At 37.3% G+C, this 22,679-nt stretch overlaps 1 protein-coding gene across 3 annotated transcripts; it reads left to right on the plus strand.

Annotated features, from left to right (window-relative positions):
* Nucleotides 1-14,264: 14,264 nt before the first annotated feature.
* On the plus strand, nt 14,265-22,665 carry ZNF770 (zinc finger protein 770). Of its 3 annotated transcripts, none has more exons than XM_058829166.1 (2): nt 14,265-14,368; nt 18,730-22,665. In XM_058829166.1, exon 2 carries the CDS (start codon nt 18,872-18,874, stop codon nt 21,053-21,055), a length of 2,184 nt encoding a protein of 727 aa, XP_058685149.1. In that variant the 5' UTR covers nt 14,265-14,368; nt 18,730-18,871; the 3' UTR covers nt 21,056-22,665. The 3 variants fall into 3 exon arrangements, with proteins under 3 accessions (XP_058685149.1, XP_058685148.1, XP_058685150.1); XM_058829165.1 differs by having other exon boundaries at nt 14,270-14,573; XM_058829167.1 differs by having other exon boundaries at nt 14,276-14,389.
* The last annotated feature ends 14 nt before the right edge of the window (nt 22,666-22,679 follow it).

The raw sequence follows: 22,679 nt of genomic DNA on the forward strand, positions 1-22,679 counted from the left end.
AAATAATGTTACCTTTGGGGTACAATATTTTCTTCACCTAAATACAGTAGTTTGTGATGATGGAAAATGCTTTTTCCTTTCAAAGTCCGTGATTATCATAAAGTGGTTAGATTCCTAGGAATGTCTGTACAGTTCTAATAAATTCTGTAGGATCTGTGTAAAACAGTTATCAGAGACAAGGGTGGAAGCTTGATTGAGTACAAATTAATAGAAATTATAAAAGAAAAATGGAACATGAAACTTACGATAAAACGTGACTACTATTTGGCAGATGGAAAGGATCTTTATTGTCTATTTCATTTGTTATAGAGATGATACAGAAAAAGCCTTGAATGCAGAAGTATTGGAAATTCCTTGACTTGAGATCTGGTGCCACCACCTGTAGCTGTGTCTGCAGAATGCAACTTTGGGAGAATTGACAGAAGCTATTGTATTTTCTCCAGATTGCAGGAATGTTTGTTCCTAGCTATGATGTGACTCCAAGTACCACAGTGTTCCAGCACTGCACAAGTAATAACAAATTTTATTTTAAAGCATTTTTTTGATCAAGAAATATTTGATGTCTCCATTCTTCAGAAACAAACTGAAGCACAGAGGAAGTCTGAAAGTCATATGCCTGAAAGACATATTTTTCTCTGTGGTAAACCATGAAACAATTTTTATGTCATAGATGAACGATATTTCCCACCAGGGAAACCCCAGGGGTTACCCCACCCTTGTAATCAATTACATATGGAAGCAAGGCCATCCTTTAAATGACTAATTTGTAATGAAAAATAAATTTTTAGCAAACAGACTGAGAAATGTCACTCAGATCCTTAGTATCTATCTTATTAAAAACTAGATTGGCAATGCTAAGTTTTCAGTGTATCCCATTACTGGTTCTTAATTTCAGTAACATAGAGCAGACTCCCTCCTCATTAGTGCTGGATCTTACTGTATAATAAAGGTAACAAATATATTATTTTCCGTTTGACAGCACAGAAAATCATGTGCTTATTATCAAACCCAGTCCAAACCATATAACCCCAACCTTTCATAGCTTGAAATCTTCAGTACCAGTCTCTACTGAAAAAGTTGAGATTGGAAAGTGTTTTGATAATGTTTGACTATGAATTTATTCAATAAATTTGCTTTTATTAGATATTTTCTGAACTTAAATGCCTATAAAATACTTGGAAAAAGTGTCATTTTTGAAATTTCAATTCCATAGCTTCATAATTATGAATTAGTGAAAGCACTCTAGGTAGAATTCAGGCATTTCATAGAGTGGATGCATTTCCAGCCACCTCTTCAGAGCACAAGCAGCTCTTCTCTACAAAAACTTTTACTCAGGATGAAAGACTAGACATGATGCTGCTTATCTGGACTCTAAATGTTTCAGCAGAAAAAGCAAAGTCTTTGAAAAAAGTAACAAAATCTGAGCTAGGAAAAAACTTGACAAGATTTACCAATATTCTGAGTGCAGCCTCACGCCCCTGCTCCAAGGGATTTCTCTGTCTGTTCTCAAGTCTCCACAGACAGTGCAGCTGCATAATCGTGGTTTAGTTTGCTGAGAAAAGAGTTGCATGAGAAAAAATGGTAAGGGGGCTGGTTGAACCCTCCTTGCTCAGAAGCTGCTTTCAATTCCCTGCTCTTTCACTTGGCCCCTGCCAAGGGTCCTTGCCCACGCCTGGCCATGTACCCCAGTGATCCAGACTTGATCCTGACTCCCTGACTTGCTTTCACAGCTTGGACTTGCACCTGTCTCACCACCACAGATTTGTCTGGCAACCCCTAGATGGCTGATTGACCCTCAATGCTATCACCAGACTTGCTGTCCTCTGGTTTGAGTTTTATGGGACTGGACATTTGTTAGTGCAATCACAGCCCTGCACCTGCTTTTGGTCACCCTTGGCTCCCGGCTCCCTTTTCTTTAGAGAGTAGAGAGCATCCTGCTCTTGCTGCTCTCAGACAATATCTTCAAATGCCATAAGAAATCATAACACACACACTCAAAAAAATGAGAGAAAAAAATAGAAGTCAAACAGCAATGGATAAAAATCCTTTGCAGGTCACCTTAGGCATTGCTTTTTTGGCAGAAACCAATTTGAGTATTTATAGCTAAGTTAAAATCCATTGAAAGCACAGGTCAAAATGGAAACACTGACCCTTGCCTACTGCAGGGCTAGCGATCATCACCCCTGTCTAAGTACTTGTAAGCTGCTTGCAATAAAAAACCTCTTAGTTTCAGCCCTCCAAGTGTCAGCCCTCTGTACTGGTTAATATTATCGAGGGAATCCTTCCCTGACAGAAAGTAATTTAGGATCCATTAAATATGATTACTTGGCCTTGAAAATGATGGATATTGAACAGAATTATAGGATCACTTTACAAAAGAAAGGTCTCTTTTACATCCTTTCTTGTAGGGCATTAAATAAAGTCTGAGAAAACTCCTAAGGGATTTCTGGCATTTATGGGTTACATTTATGAAAAGAAGGATTGATATTCATATTAAAAACTCTAAAAATTTAACAGGGTGATTTGGTAAGCACATGGACAGCTGAGACATGTCTAAAAAGTGAGTGACATGTTCACCAACTGTTTTCATTGCTTCAGTTATACTAGAGATGTGAAAAGTGCCTTTAATTTCAGACTAATCTTTCATGTACTCTATTGGAATATTAACCCCAAGTGGTTTCCTAAGTTCCCCCTACTTCTCACTATATCTCTGTTTTTAACTGAAGTATTTATGTCAGAGGTTTTCAAAATTCTTAGGTCACTGTTTTCATCAATATCCTTTGCTAGACATATGTTGGAAGGGAATTTGTAGAGTTGTATAGAGGCTTTATGTGTTTGTGCTGCTTTAACCTAACTGAAATCTATTCCTAAGAACATGTTTTAGGTACATGAGAGGTTCAACCTCTTCATTACTAAATCATCTGCCTAAAGTTCAAAAATACAATCAAAATAGACAGTTTGATCTTCCTCAATACTAAAATTTTAAACATTTAAAATAAAAGATTTTCATTTTTATTTTTATTTTTTTCATGAGAAGGTGGACTGGTTGACTTATCCTATTGAGAAAATAGGAAATACGACCCCCAAAAATAGAAAAAGAAATGTTTTTGGATGGCTCCCCCTAAAAATAAATCCTTCTCGAGAATCAAGGAGAAAAGGGGGAAAAAAAATAGACAAGATAATGAGTAATTAGGTCTTCTGCTGTGATCTTCTTCATCTCATTTTTTCCCCATAAGAAGCTGCCCTAGAAACCACAGTATCCTGAAATCCCAATCCTCACTCTGATTATTCTCTACAGATAAGGGTTCGTCTTACAAACAGAAATTCCAGACACTTTATACCTGAATTTTCTTCATTAACCATAAGGCAGCAAATTCATTATTATGACAAAAAGCACATTCATCATCTACTTCACAGTCAAAAACACAACCACAGTTTGGGCACAACACAAGGCATGGCCCACAAACAAATCTTGGCTTGTGCACTTTCTGTTGTGAGATTAGGAGGAGATTTAATATATCTTTGAGTTTCAAGCCAGTATTGTCAAAGAATTCCCTGCCAAAATGATTTTTGATTGCAGTGTGTGTGCTGAGCATATATTCAGACATTGCAAGACTGTGGATGTGTACTTTGAACCATTCACATACACCGGTATTTAAATTTTAGTTATTTTTTAGAATATTAATACATCCTCTCAATGACACTAAATCACCCCTCTGGTTTGTAGCTCTGACTGCATGCAGTGCACTGTGAAGCAAGTCCAACCCCTTCCAGAGGCAGCCTTTCTGCTACTTCATAAAATGTGGGATCACTTGTACCTGTGTAAACATGGCACAATATTTTATGGGACTTCAGTGCTTTAATTTACACTGACAGCAGCTGCTGCGTGCATAGAGCTGGGGAGATCTCAGGATATCGCAGCTTCACCAGCAAAGTAGGTTAACTCTGAGCTGTTTTCTTCTAGCGAGTAAAACAGCAGTATTCAGCAGCTTCATGCCTCAAGCACACATCACATACAGACACATGGGTTTAAATTCCAGTTTTGCCAGTTGCAGAGCAGAGCAGTGACGTGGGATTTTCCACTTCCCCTATGAATGTCTTAGCTATCTGTTTGTCAGGAAGAGGGGCAGTCTCACTTCCCAGTTTCAGTCGAGAAAAGCACATGCTTGACATGAGATAACTTCACCAAAAAAGGTCGTGTTAAAACTGATAGATGGGTCAAAAGAAATAGTTTTAATGAATAAGTATTTTCTAATTAAAAGGTGGTTTCATCAGGCAGTTCTTGACCAGTTCCACTAATGTAACCTTTGCACAAATTTTGGTGACTTTATAATATATCAAAAAATATAGTTGAATTTATATGAAAACATTTCCTGATGGTATCACTGTAGTTTCATAATCCTCAGCATGCAAACTAACACAGCACTTAACCTCTCCCTTTTTGAAAGGAATTTATGGTTACATATCTGGTAATATTTAGGAACATACGAAGTTTCTTTTTGTTTCTTTTTGCTTTCCAGTAAATAACTGGAATCCTCTTAAAGATACCTGAAAAGTTCTATCAGCTAGGAATAGGAGGAGATGCAGAGGGAAAAAAAAAGATATGTGGTTGTAAAGAAATAAGCACTAGTCAGCCTTTGATCATGATACTAAACATATATATTAACTATGTTCCAATGTATGGAAGTGCACATAAAACTATCTTTTTAATTATGCATAATCTAGTTATTCCTTAGACAGCAATCTTAGGTAGCCAGAGTAAGAAACACATTTTTATGGTGGCAACCTAAACCCTGCCAAAACAGGAGCTCATAATGGAAGTGCTAATACAACCTTAGCACTTCAAGTGCAAAGAGTATAATCAAATTAAAAACTATTTTATCTCCATTAAGTGTATTGTCACAAGCTGGCTATTCAACAGGAAAATAGATGAAGACAGCATGCAAGCAAAATAAATCAAGATCAATTTATGCTGTTTGTTATATGTATTTTGTAAGTTTTAAGAATAAAATACATTACAGTTGTCAGTGCTGTATTTTTTTTATAAATGCTGCTGATGCTGAAGCAACTGAGCAAGTTGTGTTGCAGTATAAATTTTCTTGTACATCTTTCCCCTCTCAGTACTAGAAGTGAACATAATGAGAAGTTGCAATACCCAGGCTGGAGAGAGCATTTCATTCTGTGAGAGCGTTTAGAAATGTGTCCTTTACATTTCTTGAGTGCATCAAAAAAGTATCCTAAACTTTTAATTTCATGCTCTTCCAGGGTTACATATACCTCTGAAATTTTCCAGGTTTTTTTCTGAGGGTTAAATGATTTGCAACACCAGATATCATCATGTTGTATGATATCATCATCCATATATCCATGGATATATGGACCTAAACATCTTTCCTTTGCATTTCTGTGATTACCCTGCACTACAGTGTTTAAAAAACAGTGCTGAACGCCATGGTCATACATCACAGTGCTCTGCTGTTACTGCATGTATTGCTGGATTTATGATGTCATGCATTCTTGGACCCCTGTCAGAAAGGGATATCATTTCAGACCAGGAGTGAAACTAAGTAGTTTCTATAACTTCCCTTTAACTTCTCTTGTTTCATTCTATCATTTTCTTTTGTTTTTCTTTCTCCTAAACAGTGTCATTTTCATTGGCAGGTAGCCTGAAGATCTGTTACTCCTTATGGTGATTAATATAGATACACTCCTGAACAAATATCTGAAGTTGTGCTGTGACATTAAAACAATTGGCTCAGCAAATATTGAGTAGTACTGAGAGGAATCCTATGGTCCACTCAGACTAAAACATAGGATGGTGAAGCACTGTGAAGCAGTAATGCCATTATGAATTGGCCAGCGTTTACTGTTTCTGATTAGCAGAAAATTACAGCATTATTAGTTAATCAATCATTCATCTTGAAATTAAGATGTTTGTGACTACTGAGCGAGCATATTTTCTCTAACTCATAGACCTGGGTAAAACATAAGAGGTTCTGTTGGTTCGTGGTCATTGGGTTCCCAAAAAGTGCTAAGGCAAGTAATGGGATACATTTTTCCTTTCACTTCAGTTGTCAGCATTCAGTAAAAGAAAAGAAACCTTCTCTTTGGAATGGTGTTTTGGTTTCTAATCTTTCTATCTATTGTACTGGTCTCTACCAGGTGACTTTCAGGTGCTGGGGTTGTTTATTCATTAGTGGAATTTCTACAGGTTATGAAGTCTTCTTTTTGAAGTTATTAAGTTCCTATTATACAAAAGATGTGTGGAAATTGTGTAGAAAAATAACATGCCATGTAAACTCAGAACTCATTATAGGATGGCAAAATTGTAGCATGCTTTTGCTGGATCAAAGACAGACCCTACATAGTGAAGCGCCTTCAGCTTTTGACTTACTGATAATAGAGTTTGAATGGAAAATTACCAAACTCAGACCACAGAGCCCAGGAAGTTGTTCATAACATTATTTGCTTTCTGACTAAGGGTTAAAGCAGAAGCTGGAAACTAAAGAATGCATCAGGGCTTTCAAAATAACTATACAGTAGTGATCACACTGCTGGCAGATGAAGTATCAGAGTGAGGTTTTGAAGCTAAATGTATTATTTATCCATACTGTTTGACTGTGGAATCTTTCTGGGTTAGCTCGGGGTAGCACACTCAGTACAACTAGAAAGTGTCCTCTTCTGGCTAACTCAAGAATGTGTGTTAGGTGAGGACAGGTCCTGGAACTTCATGCTTACGCCAGGTGGCTTGCTTATGCTATCAGTCTGTGCAGTGATATCAGATGACTGATGTCAAGCAAACAAAGTAGTTTGGACTTTTTCCTAGAAAAGCCTCAACATACCTGCTAAGGCAAGGATAGGCAGGAATGGTGAACAGATGAAACTCAGTTTGTCATAAATGGAAACACATCTACTTCCAGGTTTTAAGAAGATCATGTGGGGCTCGTAGGATTGACCACGTATCCAAGATAAATTTTTTCATATAAGGGACTTCAAGAGTATTTAAAGTACAAATAGCTGACAATGTCCACAACATATGGTAAAAGGTAGACAATCAGTGAAAGTAAGGGACTCTGAAAAATCAGCATTTCCTGTCTCTCCAATGCAAAGGGGAAGTAGGCAGATGTAGGCTGGCATTTAAACTGTTACACTCTCATGACAGTTCTGGAGTAGTCAAGGACACACAAGTAAATGTCTAGGCTGACATGAGTACCCATAATGTATTTTAATAACTGGAGGGCTTGGCAGGTGTGTAGAATTTACCAATTTTCTATTTTCTTCTTTTTGTTGCTCATGTTAAGGTAATTTAAAGCTGAAGTCAGAAGGGTGAAGCACTGTGAGGTGGAAAATATTTTTTACCTTAATATCCAATCCTACAGATCTTATGCAGGTAAATATCTAGCCTTAGAACCAAAAGGGTATTTTTCTCCAAGCTAATAATTTTACCATTCCTGCAATATGACTTTAGTTGACATTAAGCACATTTATTAAATTTCAACATGTTTCTTGAGTTATCAAGTAATTTCATAATTTGACCATTTGATTTGCAGTGTAGATAAAACTAATTGTATTGACAGGAGTTTTTGAGCAAGTCAATACAGGGGCACTGGAGTTTAAGAATAGAAAGGATTTCATAGCTCATCAAATCCAATTTCCTGGTGCCACAGGTGGTCAAGTGTTTCATGTTCTACTGTTGTTATATTTCTGGGAAAAATAAACATACAGTTTCCTAATTGTATCACTTCAAGACTTACAAGTTTTGCTGCTACTTAAGATTCTCAGTTTCCCTCTCTTTTCACCTACCTAGTGATCCATATTGAAAACTGAGGCAAAATATTCATTGCATTTTGAATATTCAGTGCATTTTGAACAATGCATGGTTTATCCTCCATTGCTCCTTTATCTTCAGTGAACAGAGATGTCACTTAATGTTCTCTTAAATTTATGTGGATGACAAACCTTTTGTTATCTATTTTTTTAAGATTAATAATGTTTGATTTTCAGTAAATCTTATTTCATCACTATACTTCACATTACTGATGTTTAGGTTTTCTTGCTAACCACTATTTGGTTTAATTAATTCTAATTTCATGAAATTAACCCTTTCTTTTGAAGTCAATAAACCTGAAGACTAGCTTCTATTAATCCACCAGCTAATCAAAATATCTGTATGTGATCACATAAAAGGTTGTTTTTATGACCAGCTATTTAGCGCACATAGCACTCCAAAAATCAAATGCTAATCAGTTCTAAAATAGAATCAGCTCTATTTGATTCAGTAATCATTCAGTATTGTCTACCACATCTGGGGATAACTGATTCTGAATATTCTTATTGACACTTTCCTCCCAGGGAGCGACACAGAAACTGATCTGTCCAGCAGTAATTTTTACTATTGTGTTCCTAGCTAATTTATTTCTCCTTAACTAAAGCTGTGGTTCCACGGAACTAAAAGACAGTTTAAATGTTAGATCCTTTTGTCTTTCAAACCTCCATCAGCTCCAACTACATTTAATTTTGTCCCTAGTATCTCCAATGATGGAGACCTCACAACATCTCTGGACAACCTCTTCCAGTGTTTTACCATTTTCAAAGCAAAAAAGTTGGGGATTTTTTTCCTCATCTTTAGGTGAAATTCCCTGAGCTTCAGCCTGTGCTTCTCGCCTCCTGCCCCTGCAGTGGCAACCGCTGAGGAGTCCAGCTCCAGCTTCTTCCCTCCCTGCCTCCCACTTCAAAACGTATTTAAACACATTGATCAGATCCGTGCTAAGACTTCTCTTTCCGAGGCTAAACAGTCATAGCTCTTTGAGCTTCTCCTCACAGAGCAGATGCTACTTAATCATCTTAGTGGCTTTTTGCTGGACTCATTCCAGTATTTCCAGCTCTACCTTCTACTGGGGAGCCCAGCAGTGGGCACAGTACTGAGAACATGTTTTATTTTCTCCATATCTGTTTTTGTTTATGCTAATTTTACTAATTCCATGAAAGGAATTATTTCCATTTAATGAAAGGCCAGTTTTAGCTCCTGCATGCACACATATACCTTGGAACTGTATTGCACAATTTAATGTTTCAGTGATGTCAGGAATATTTATCTATCACTCAGAGGTCACCTAAGCTAGCAAATGGCACTGGATGTGCAAAGTCAGAAACTCAAAACTCACATATTAGACACAGCATGTGCAATTTTATATTACATTTTAATTTTTCACTTCTATATCATCAGAAACTTCTTTTAAATTGAAACAAATGAATCTACAGGAAGAAGGTGAAGAGAAGGGGAACTTTCTATGGAGTATTTCAATCTGTAGATTAATTAATACATTGATTCCATTTGAGAGCCTGAATGTACCTGTCTTCCCACTGAGATACCCACTGTGCAATCAGTGGTAATTTAAAAATCAATTGCTCTTCTGTAGTAATTAGGTTTGTCCATTTAAACAGATAAAATTGATAGAGCCGGCAACTAATTTCAAAGCAGGGATTCTTAAGGGATTGCTGAGATTAAGAGCTGTGAGCCAGCAGCTTGTGGGTTTTTCACTCAACAAATGAACATTCACATCCACTGGTTTGTCTATAAGTTTCAAGTACATTACACCAGATAAGAAAATTATTTTGAAATATTCTGCTAAACAAAGCAAAATATATTGCTAGACAAAGCCAAAAAGTTAATGAAAGTGATTCTTAAAGGTACTGAAATATAATCATTCTTACATCTCATAGAATTAAATGTGCTGTCTTTGAAATGTCATCATATTCTCTCAAATTTCTCTTTCTTTTCCCTATGTTTTGTAAGTCTGGCTGAATAAAGTTTATTTTCTCAAAAATTTCATTAAAAGTTCATAAAAAATTTCATAAAAAGCATACAGAGAGAATTTACAGAGCTCTTGACACACAGTGCTTAATCAAATAAAATATGATACTTGCGCATGTAGAATACATATTTTTGAGATTCATTAAACAACTATCTTCCCTCAAGGCAATTCATTGTTATGCACCAGAGGGCTTTAAGATGGGCTATTTAGGGAAAGAAAAAAAAAAGCAAAAAAAAAGCAGAAAATAGGACAAGAGAAAAATGAAGAAAACTAAGACTAACATGAAATGCATATTCACAGTTTTAAAAGCCTTTGCAATTTCCTGCAGCCCTGAGGTGGCATTAATTGACACATTAGCAAGTTATATACTGTGTTATGTGTCTATTTAGCCTATAACACAATAAAAATAACACCAGGGGAATCGCTGTAACACATTGCATATACAGCTTGCGTTTAAAGTAGGGAACACCTTTCAAAAGCATACAAGAGCAGATTAATGATAATGTGTTGCAGTTAACTCACAGACTGTCCCTGCAACTCATGTAATTGAATTGCCAACTGTCAGCTTGCAGAGGAATCTTCATAATATTTTAAGGCAAAATCTTATACTTCCTAAAAATTAATGGCAACAGAAATTCATTTGAATGAGGTCTGGCTTTCCATATCAATAGATTACAACATATACCCACAAAAAGACTAATCACTCATTTTCTGCTAAAATTGAGACTGAGATGCTAATATATACTCCAGATAGTGTATACTATCTTCTTCTACAAGAAGTGGAGCAATATGCATTTAGAATAATAACATAAAAGGATTACACAGCTTATGTTCTTGTGTAAAATTTTCTTACATAAATGAAGGAACAATTCAGCCTTTCAGGACCTTGAAATTCAGCACTAGCCAGTGAAACTGTGCTTTTGCACTTTTTTTTTTTTTTTTTTTAATTTAAGGGGAAGTTTAGGAATTTTTTCATTGTTTATTTTTTACATTTCATCTTCTTCGAAAAAAAAAATTAAAAAGGATCTTGTATGTAACACTATAGCTATCACTAGAGCTAATTCTGTATAACCTCTCAAGCACCAGGTTAGATTACAATCATGCAGACTGTTGCACTATGTTCCTGGTTTATTATCTGTTAAATGTAACCTTATCTAGATAAGTAAAACAAGGATAATATGTATACCAAAGCATGCACACCCTGAATATTTGGCATATTCTTAGCATGTAGAAAACTGCTACAAAATGTTAATATTAGTGTGCAGGGAGAATGAATAACATCTGTGTGTGGAAACATCAGAAAGAAAAACCAGCTGGAGAATAGTTACAAGAACGGTGTGTATCCACAGTACCTCGATTAACAGGTCATCAAGATCGCAGCACATATCTACCTACAGCTTTGAAGCCCACAAGATGAGGCAAAGGGCAGTGGGTAGATCCCAATGACTTGCTGAAGTGGGGCAGGATTGTGAAAATAGGTGTGATCAGTTACAAAAAGACATATCCACAACCAAGATGTGGGAAGAAGGCATGAGTGAATAGCTGAAATCAGTTTAGATTTAAAATGAATCCACTTTCCACTCTTAGAAGCTCTTGCATTGTTGCTACAGTGTTGCAACATGATTTCCTACAAACCCCGCCCATTTTTTCTCTGGCGTCATAAAAACATACAATTGACTCCGTGTGTTTGCAGTGTTTTCTACGAAAACATATTGAATTAATTCACCTGCTTTGTTATAACTGAGCTAGGGTTGAATCTAGTGTTTTTGGATTGTGCTTTGTGGTAACTTCCAGAACTACACAAGAAGATTCTCAGCTGGTATTCATTGCAACAGCTTCGTTAAAATCAAGAGAGCTACAACAATCTACACCAGCTGTGAATCTGCTATACTAGTTTGTTACCAAGCACATACAGAACTCAGCTGCTTGTGTACTTGCTTCAGACCACACCAGAGGTTTCATGAGCAGGCTGCTAAGTCTGGATATGCTTTAAAATTAAATAGATGCTTTAAAAAGAAAAAGATACCTATTGAGGTGATCTGCAATTATTAAATGATGAATAGTATTTCTGAATAGCTTTATGAGATGCATGTGGCAATTTTTATGCACTTTTTATAGCTAGGGGGACAGCTAGAAGCCTAAGTGACTTCCCTTGGTCATATAGTGTTCCCAAGCTTTCAGCTCTAGGCTGTCCCAATCCCCATTTTAACCACAAGACTTGGCTCCCTTTCAGGGAGGTTAATATGTGACTAGTTAATATGTTGGCTAGTGAAGCAACAATCAACACTAGCTAAGCTGTTTCCTTGAGCATTTCAGCTTAAATGGAAATAAATTGTGTGTTGTAAACTAGGTCAGATGTAATTTATACCACTGGTGTTGAGAATTATTTGATTTCTAACATTGCTAAGCTAAGAAGCAGTGATTGTTCTATAGACATTTGTTTCTAGGTATCAGAAAAGGACATTTCTAGGTATCCCAAGAACAGTTCTTCACAGACACCAGGGCCTTCAAAATTATCCTTAGGCTACTAAATGCTACCAAATTCTCTTTCATTGATGCATGCAACATTCATGAGTAAACGATTACTTTTTTATATATACAGCAGTTGTTTGGAGTTTCCTCAGCACAGATGTTTTCTACTGAAACTCCCAGTAGGACTGGGAGAGAGGATTTAACAGCCAGAGCAGAAAGACAATTTAAGTTACTGCAGCCTTTTTAAAACTTTATTCATTTGCATTTTTGATGTATTTTGGTTCTGTTCCTCCTCCTAAGAGTCAGAACCTAGCCTCATCCAATATACAGCGATGGAGTGTCTGTAAAAGGACAGCTGGAAAAAGATGAATGAGCTGGCAGTCATGTTTCTCTAAGAAATTAATGTTGTACATGCAAATAATTATTTGTTTAATTTCTGCATGAGAAAGGAAAATAAGCAAAGCTCTTAGGAAAATGCATCTGTATGAAAAAAAATAAACCTCTTACAAACTTTATCTCAGGGAATGACTTATTTTGCCTTCAGTGGTGCAACTTCACTCACAAAAATGGTCAAATCAATTATCTGATGTTTTAAAAGGTTGTGTTTGGTGAGTTGTCCTCTTTTTTTAAAAGGGAAAAGGAAAGCATAGAAGACATCTACTGGTCCTCTGTAATTCCTGATATGGCAGATACCTTTTAAAAAATAGAAAAAAATCTGCAATCTGTCTTTATGTGTTTTCAATAAAGAGTTTAAAATTTTACTAATAGAGTCCATATTGAGCTCTAAATGCAGGTGGCTAAGTCAAAAGTCTAGTGACTAGAAATTCTTTGTCCCAATGGGGACAAGGTAACCAGCCTCATCCATGTCCTTGTGTTTTATTAAGACATTTATGATGAATCTCTTACACTTTGCTGTGCTATTTGCATATACTTTTATGAGGCAGAATCACAGAATAGTGTGATTTGGTTTGGCAGGGACCAAACCCAGATTATCTCGTCTACCCCTTGCTGTAGATAGAGACATCTTTCACTGGACCAGGTTGCTTAAAGCCCATTCAGCCTGGCCTTGAACACTGTCAGGGATGGGGCATCCACACCTTCTGCACCAGCACTACCACTCTCATTTGTGCAACGTGTATTTCTTATGTCCAATCTAAATCTACTCTCTTTCAGTTTAAAATGTTTGCTCCTTGTCCTGTCACTATAAGCCTTGGAAAGTCTGGCAAGCCTCCTTTAAGCACAGCAGGGCAGCTGTAAGGTCTCCCCAGAGCCTTCTCTCTTCCAGGCTGAACATCCCCAACTCTCTCAGTGTGTCTTCATAGGAGAGGTGCTCCAGCCCCTTTTCGTGGCCTCTTCTGACTTGCTCCCGCAGGTCCTGTGCTGGGGACCCCTGAACTGGATGCAGGACACAACTGTAAATGGTTTCTGTCTTTTTCTGTGTGTCTTCAGCACTTTGCCGGCCATTCCTCTGAGGTAACCCCGGCCAAGCTGTGGCCCCCAAGGGAGATCTGGCTACTGCTGGGCACGCATCCTTCAGCTCCACGAGCTCCTGCCCTTGTTTGTTCCCTCTCTCCGGCAGAGGAGGCAAACCTGTCACATTCGTGTGCACGCGTTATTGAAGGTGTTTTTAAAATTCCCGGGCTAGCGTCTCTTTTCCCCCTTCCCTCCCCGGTACCATTTCCTGGCCTTTTAGCCTGGTAGGTTTGGCTTTACGGTGCGTTTAACACATAACAAGAGTATAACTCTGCCATCGTGCTTTGCTTGCAACCCTGCAACCACCGGGAGTTGGTTATTTGCTTTTAGCCTGCTGAAGTAGAAAATTCGTCTTATTAGTACGGAACAACGTGCCACACCAACTAAGAATTCATCAGCAGGGCCGGGGGCATTTTCTGCCTGGCCATAAATGAAGCCTTCCCCGCCCCTCGGCCCGGCCCGGCCCTGGCTGCGGCCCGGCGGCGGCGGGCGGGGCCGGATTGCGCGGGGGAACGGAAAGCACCGGCCCGGGTTTCCCGCTGTCCCGGTGCCATCCGGGGAGAAGGGTTCCGGCGGCAGCAATCCCGGGAGACATGAGGAAGGTGGAGGTGCGGTGGCTGCTTCTGCAGGTCGCTCTCTTCTTCGCCCCCGCCCGCTGCCCTTTCCCTGGGCCGAGCGGTGCCGACCCCGGGGCTCCGTGGGGCCGGGCCGCGGGACCGCACGCAGGGAGGGGGCGCGGCGGGGCCGGGCGGCCCTGCAGGGACCCGCTGTGCGCTGAGGGACAGCCGCCCCGGGGCGGTGGTGTCTGTGTGGGTGTATATGTGTCAATGTGTGTCTGTACGGGTGTCTGTGTGTGTGTGGTGCGGGCTGCTGTCCCTGAGGGCCACCTGCTTTTAGGTTCCTAACTGTATTTACGTGCGTCCTCTTGGGGGGGTGTTGGTGTCAGCCAGAGGTCTCAGGCCCCTGAAGCAGAACGTACATTTGTTAAACCGGGCCTGCTTCACTATTATGCATCTTTTACTTTGTTTGGCTTCACGAAGTGTATCGGGAAGTTACAATGAAAATAGGAGAGAATGAAGTGTGTTAGCTTTGAGGAGCCATAATGCCTGATGTTGATTTCTGTGTAACTGGGGAGTGAAGGTTCCATTTCTGATGTGAGTTGTTCTCCCATTGTAGCAATCTAAACTTTTCTCTCGGGAGAGCTGATGAGCAAATCCAGTGGGCAATGTGTTTGTCTTGGTGCTCAGGTTCCTCTCTCTCTCTGGCATGCTGTGTTTCATAAATCAGCAGCTAGATTTTCACTTTCTTGTTGTGTCATTAGTGTTATTGGAGGTTCCTTAACGTTTCTTCACACATCTACTATTATACTTTGTTTTCTTATATAATTGTTTCTAGGAAATTATAAGCATTAACATGCCTCAAGGATTTGAAGTTATACTAATAGTAATGCAGAGGAATCCTGCCTGGCAAATTTTGAAATACATTGAATTTTCGATTCCTAAATTAAGTGTTTTGAATTACAATAATGAGTCACCAAAAAACAAGCAAGAATGTATTATTTTGTATAGGGTCAGCTGTATGGGTGTGGGAATTTGAGAAGTACAACCTTCTTTGCAGACCTCCAATGCAGGCAGAGCAATCTTCCCACATAACTTATTTGTATTTCTTTCATTAAGAAACAGCTTGCAGCTGTAAGGATGATAATATACTTAAATCCTTTCTATTGTAATTTGAAGCCATTTTCATTCACAACAATAAATGGTTTGGGAAAAAGCTAACTTCTGTCATCCTTAAAAGTGATTCTTCTGCTTTGTCTTGCAGGAGGTATGTGTGTTATTTTTTTATGTCTCCTCTTTTTTAACCTAAATGTTCCCACTTACTTTAATCTTTTCTTGTATATTTTGCATTTAAGCTCAGGTCATTCTTGATCCTCTTCTCTGAATTCATTCATTCTGATCAGTTCAATGTTTGACTCAATTTGAAGGGCAGTATTCAAAACTGGATAGACTACTCCAGCTGAATTCTAAACAGTAGTAAGTAAGTAAGGAGAAAGATTTATGTCCTCTCAAAGTTTTACATCTGTTCACTCATCCTGGTATGGATGGTAGCCTTTAACATATACACCTTCTGTTCCAACTTAGACTCTGGGTCTTTTCTGCACCAGGAGATTATTCTGTCCTAAACTGAAGAGCTTGCTTTTCTTCTTATTTAAGTACCCTCTTCCTGATTGCTTGTTTGCTAATTTGTTGGAGCTTTTTCTTTAAATAAACGAAAAACAAAAGCAAAACCAAAAAACCACAACAATGTGAACTTTTCTGATTAATAAAGCCTGGATTAGAATTCAGAATTTTCTTCCATCGTGTTTTCAATTTGTTGCAGCTTGTTGCCACGTGTAATATTAGGGAAACAGCTAATCATTAAACAATACTACTTAGGAACGTCCTCTCTGAGCTTTCAGTGGCCTGCGTAACTCCTTGATTCTATTTTTCTGCATGACCTTGCAGCCAAGATGAAAAGTAGTGACAGTGTAACATTAATGGACCTTTGCCATAAACTAAATCCTTATCACATAGTGAGTTAGGACAAGCCTCTGTACTTTCAAGGCTAGCAGGAAGCAATATTCTTCCAAGTTTGTCTTTTGCTCTTTGATCTTCAGCAGCAGCATGTTTATTCTTTAGATATTGAAGGCACAGAGCACTCTGAAATAGACATGGAGATGCCTGTCCTTAGTAAATAGGATTTGAAAATATATTTGGGCCGCACAGTAATGCCCATCTTGGCTCCTTTCTCCTTCCCTTGCATCCCCTTAGTTTAGCTTATCTGAGCCTTCAGTCTTTCACAGGGCAAGAAGATCACAGCAAGAAGCTCTGCTCTGCTTTTGACACCTTGTACTACAGAGCATTTTCCTCATTCACCAGATAGAATCTTAAAAAATTCATAAGCTAAATACAAAATCCCTTGTGTAATATGCCACAGCTGTCTCTTACTTCGGACTTTTTTCTTTGCATGTCACTGTAGTGTTTGAGCATTTTCCTGATGTGTAAATTAGGTCTGTATGACAGTATGTTAACTGAAATTCATCACTCTTTACAGTTCTTCCTCAGGAGGTTTTCTTTCCCTGCTAATAGAGGCTGCCTTGAGCTGCACAGAAACTCAGCATAGCAGAGTCTTCTCTCCTTTCCTCAGCCTGCCTGTCTTTAGCTTCGTGGTAGCACAAACTAGAAAGGATGTGGTGTCACACACTTACTCTCTCTAAACTCCCATCTTTCACATGATGTGACAACTGGGAGGAATAGGGGGTCTCCTAAAAGTGTTGTGTTTTCTTGCATCTTCAGAAGAAGACTGAAACTGAGTAGCTGTTAAAATTCTACAGGAAAAGAGAATTGGAAAGGAAAAGTTGACTTTCTCAACTGCTTTATCTACCCTGAACTGTTTCAGTGAGATTAAGAAACTCCTCAGTGTAGTGACAATCATATCTGAGGCAGACATCCAAATGTTCCTTATTAAGACCCACAGTTACATAGGAACATATCTGTTAGGGGGGAACAATTCTACCTTATGACCAGGTTTTCTTTCTATTATGCTTAAGAAAAATCTTGATTCACCAGATATTTTCAGTCTTTGTGCATGTTTCTTGAATCTCATTGTAACTTGCTTTCAAATACAGTAGGCTTTTATTCTTTGCAATTACTTTGAATAGACCCTTTGGATACTTATGATTTTTTTTTAAAATAAGGACGTTATCTCTTTGTGAAGTGGCAGGGGTTTTGGAGACACTGAAAACATTAATTTTTTTATTCTACTGGTATGTTGAATGAATATGCAGCTTGTAATAACTTTGAGATACACAGGACATTTCTACTAACTACAATTTGTCATAGTTTGATAATACAACTCACAAGTGCTGACTGTTACGCTCTTGCTTTAAAGTTTGTTCCCTTCATCCCTTTTCTTCTGTATTGGTAATATCATAGAGGTATTTTTAGTCTGTTGTTTGTAGTATGCTTGTGGGCTGGAATACTTAATCTGTCTACACATGGGTTGGCCTCACAGTGGAAGGTTTGAGCTAAATGTTTGTTTGAGGTACTTTATAGCTGTTCCTATGAATATTTTAATAACTTCCCATGCACTCAGGAGCTTGTGAATTATTTTTTGTAAGTCATTGAGCTGAGACACAGTAGCTTGCCCAACAGTGTTCCATGTGTAAAATTCCAAGAAAATTAGAACTATTTAATTTTTTTGGTTTAGACTACAATAATAATTGTGATGAATTATGAGAACGACCTTGGTATTCATGATGACTTTACAATATATGCATGGTTAGGTATCACAACCCTGATATTTTAGCTTTATGGTGAGATAACAAACATGGCCTGTGTTTTCTCCATGTTCTGGGAGTTGTCTATGTAATGGTTATAGTTTGTAGCTAGTGTGTTGCTCTTGCTGACTGGCTCCAGCATTTGCCATTTTGAGAGAAATCAAAATTTATTTTACTGCTGGATAAGTTGATAAGATGCAGAAACATGAATAGTAAATTTAACAATATACTGAAGCTAAGTGTTTTTCTTTTCACTAACACTGCATTAATTGAATGTATTTCTGAAGTGCAAGAAATCTTGCACTTATGAAGATCAGAGAAAGTTCTTCTTTCTCTGATCTTCATAAATATTATATTTGGGAATTAGAATTACTGCTGTAGAGAAGGCATTTATTACAATAAGTTATTGAATTTTTTTAATTAATATTATATAGCTGAACTGTGTATTATTTGGAAGAATAGATGCAATTATTTATAGCACAGATGACTTAAACTTGTTTTTCTTCTAAAAAGTAACCTGTTTTTTCTGTATCATGTAACATAACTAGTGATTACTCTGTTACAAGGAAAGTATTTTATATAGGAAACAAGAGACAAACTTAGCAATTATGTGTTAATATAGGCTAAATAATACTCTCTTTCTTATTTTAGGGACCAGTGGGATTTAAGAATCTCTCTCCTAAGAAAATTTGCTGCTTCTACAGCTTTGCATCTTAGTGTGCACTTGATGATTTCACTTGAAATACTTATCTGAAGAAATAAAGAGTAGGCGAGGTATAATTACCTTTTAAAAATGTTAAAAGTTCAGCATTGTGTAACAGCTGTCAAGATACCCAAGAAAAAGCCATATATTTGTGATATGTGCTATAAACAGTTTGAAACTCCATCAAAATTAGCTAGGCATTATCTCATACACACTGGTCAAAAGCCATTTGAGTGTCATGTATGCAATAAAACATTTAGGCAACTAGTCCACCTGGAGAGGCATCAGTTAACCCATAATCTGCCTTTTAAGTGCATTGTTTGTTATAGAAACTTCAAAAATGTAATCACTTTCTTAAAGCATCAGCAGCTTCATAACGAAAATTATGAGAATGATACAAAGCAAGCACAAAGCTGTGTGAATCCTGAGCAAGACAGAGTCACTTGTGGCATATTTCACTGTTCTGTGTGCTGGAAACCCTTTACAACTGAAGAGAGGTGGATGCTGCATCAGTGTCTCAAGTCAGATCATCTACATGGTGCCAGAAGGAGGAAGAAAACTCACACTTGTGAATCATGTAACAAGACGTTTCCATCAAGATCCAAGCTAGAAAGACACTTCCTTATTCACACTGGCCAGAAACCTTTTAAGTGTTCTTCATGTGGCAAATCTTTCAGACAGTCAACACACTTGAAAATTCATCAGCTCACACACACAGAAGAAAGGCCTTTTCAGTGCTGTTTTTGTCAGAAGGGATTTAAAATACAGAGCAAACTCATGAAGCATAAACAGCTCCATGCCAGAAATAAGACTTTCCCCAATATTGTATGCAAAGCAAAGACTCTTAAATATCCCAGACCTCACAATGTGTTGGAAGGAAAATGGGATAGTTTTGAGAATGCTGATACACAGGAGAATGACCCACATGATGTGCACTCAATTTATATTGTACCCTTTCAGTGCCCATCATGTGAGCAGTGTTTTGAAACAGAGCATGTTCTAAACTTACACAAATGTTGCTATTCAAAAGACAGCAGAAGTTCAAATAATGGTACAACAGCAGGCAGACACACAGTCAACAGGAAAAATAAGACCCTGATGAAAGTGAAACATACTGGAGGAAAGGCAACAGATTTTTCTTTGATTGACAGAAAAAAAATTAAATCAGGTCACGTTGGAAGTCCTGACCTGGTTGCAGCTAGAGATCAGTGTTGTGATCAGCATGTGTCCACTAAACCTTCCAAGGACTGCCAGAGCAGGCGTGACGTGCACAGGTCAGCTTGTAATCGGATGAAAAGAATGTTTGCTGTGCCATTACCTCGGCAAGAGTACCCACAAGCTCCCGACTTGGGCAGTAATTTAAAAGGTGTGCTTCCTAGTGAAAGCATGTTAAATATCGATAATTCACTGGATAATAAAGATGATGCTTTTTATGGTTCATCAAATGATAGTTTTTTTGATAATCCAGAAGTACTTCACTGTGCTTTTTCATCTTCGGCTAAAAATATACATAACAGACACAAAGTGTGTAAATGTGACAGATGTGAAAAAATTTTTCCATCTTCATCCAAACTTCAAAGACATTATCTTATACACACGGGACAAAAGCCCTTTGGCTGTAATGTTTGTGGGAAGACATTTAGACAGTCAGCTCACTTAAAAAGACATCAGCTCACCCATACTGAAAAGAGAGCCTGTAAAAGCCCCATTTGCCAGGTAGAATTTGAAAACCTGAACAAACTTTTCAATCATAGGGGAGATCACACTGAATATAAGTCTTCTCAGCCTGTGGGTTATTCAGGTTATTCTCAAACACCTTCACAACCATCTGGCTTTCAAGAATTTGAGCTGATTCAGTCAAACCAAGCAGCTGAAATCAAAGTTGAAAACGAGTCAGGGGATTTTGTTGTTGACACCAGCAGTAGAAACCCACAGCCGTATTTGTGCAGTAAATTGTTGGAAACAGAGCAAAGCTGTTACAGCTATTGGCATGATTTTTCTGAAGGTACTGGAAAAATTGAAGCTGTTAACAAATTATATCAATGCAGTATCTGCTTTAAAACTTTTAAATCTCCTTCTAAGCTTGAAAGACATCACCTAATGCATGCTGGACAGAAGCCATTTGAATGTTTAGTTTGTGGAAAAAAATTCAGACAGGCCCCACATTTGAAAAGACACCACCTTATTCACTTTAAAGAGAGCTTAAAGCTTAGTTCCACTGAGGAACAAGCAGAGAATGTATTAGTTTTATCAAAACGGGATAACGTTCGATGAAATAATTTTTAAATTTTTGGTTGCATAATTATAAAAGATTTATATTAGGCCAAACAATTAACTGAAGGGGATTATATTCTCTGTTACAGAGATGACCTGGTGAAGTTAATTTACTGTCTTCAGAACTGTCTACTTGATATAATTTGTGAGATATGTTGAGATGTTTTTTAAAAATGCAACAAACCTACACACACACTCTTTGCATTCTCTTCGGCTAAATTAATTTATAAATACACATTCATTTTGTATCAATAGTGTTGCAGGAATTTGCAGTGTTTCATGGATAAGATAATTATCACTGAACATAAAGTACTATATGGGAAAGCCTAACACTTCTAAACTATCAGAAAAATAAAGAGAAAAAGTTAATTTTGAGAATATGAAAAAAAAGGGTCCTTTAGTTTCTTCTGGCTCCCCATATGTTCCAAGCAAAGGTTTCTTGCTGTATTTATCCAATACTTAAAAAAAAAAAAAGGTTATTTTTAGATAGAAGAGAGTAGAAAAAGGGGGGAAAGTTCAATGAGAAGAATGTTGATGTGTTACAGAATATTCTATTTTCTATAGGATAGAAAAAAACAACTGCTTTTTTATTTAGACTTAATGTACTTGGAGAGTTACGTAAGGAATTAGATAATTTCCCTTTTTATATAAAATACAAGGAGACAATATATTAGACAATATATTAGAATTTATAATCAATTTATCCATTTCACCACTTCATTAACTCCACTTCCTTGTAAACCCCTTGCCTTACATAGTATTTTTGGCCAATTTATACTTTACTGAACTATTTTTCTATAAGAAAAGAAGACAAGAAATTATCATTAAGGTTACAAATGGGCTTCCTCTCTGTTCAGTCTCCTTTCTTTCTAGCATACATAGGGAAGCAGTAAAAGAAATGTTCTCTAAGATGTGATAATAACTCAGATGAGCAGTTTTGTCAGGAAGTTATGTTCTCATTACATTATAAGAGACTGAAAATTACTTTTAGCTGAAATTAAGTAATTCTGATTTTGTATTAATAGAATCTGTAGTTACACTTTCTGGTAAGTACATGGTTTTGTCCATTGTGCATGTGGGGCTGGCAAGAAGTGCAAGTGCAGTGGAGCTTCGTAGATAGTGAACGAGAATGAAGTTTGTTTCTTTTTGTTCTCTGAAAAAACTACCTTTTAGGATACTTTCTTTGTTATGCAACTTTTGAATAGTTGAATCCTGAAGTTCTTATTCCTGTTCCTAAATTATCTGTAAGATATCTGTAAGATACATGACATTGTTTTTAGTATTTAAATATTTATTTAAGTAAAATGGGTTTTTGTTCTTGTTTTTTTTTATTTTGAAATAGCATGAACTTTGTGGTTCTTGGTGAATATGAAGGGTAAAAGGAGTTTTGTTTTCGTACATGTTATTCCATTTTCAGCAACAATAAAACCAGGAAAAATACTCGAGAACAGTTTGTAGTTACTTTGCTTTTTGTATGACAAACAAATTCGGTATATTAATGATGATTATAGTTATATATTGAGATTTTTTTCTCCCTATGTAAATTGTTTCATATTGAAAGACAAAATGCTGTATAAAATGTTTTGAAAGCATATTGTAGAGCTCTTTTAAAATACTTGTAATA

This window comes from Poecile atricapillus, chromosome 1 (genome assembly GCF_030490865.1).
Source record: "Poecile atricapillus isolate bPoeAtr1 chromosome 1, bPoeAtr1.hap1, whole genome shotgun sequence".
In the NCBI taxonomy this organism is placed as follows: Eukaryota; Metazoa; Chordata; class Aves; order Passeriformes; family Paridae; genus Poecile; species Poecile atricapillus.

What these genes read in the sequence shown, in the direction of transcription:
- ZNF770 (XM_058829166.1), top strand. Translation starts at nt 18,872, where the DNA reads ATGTTAAAAGTTCAGCATTGTGTAACAGCTGTCAAGATACCCAAGAAA.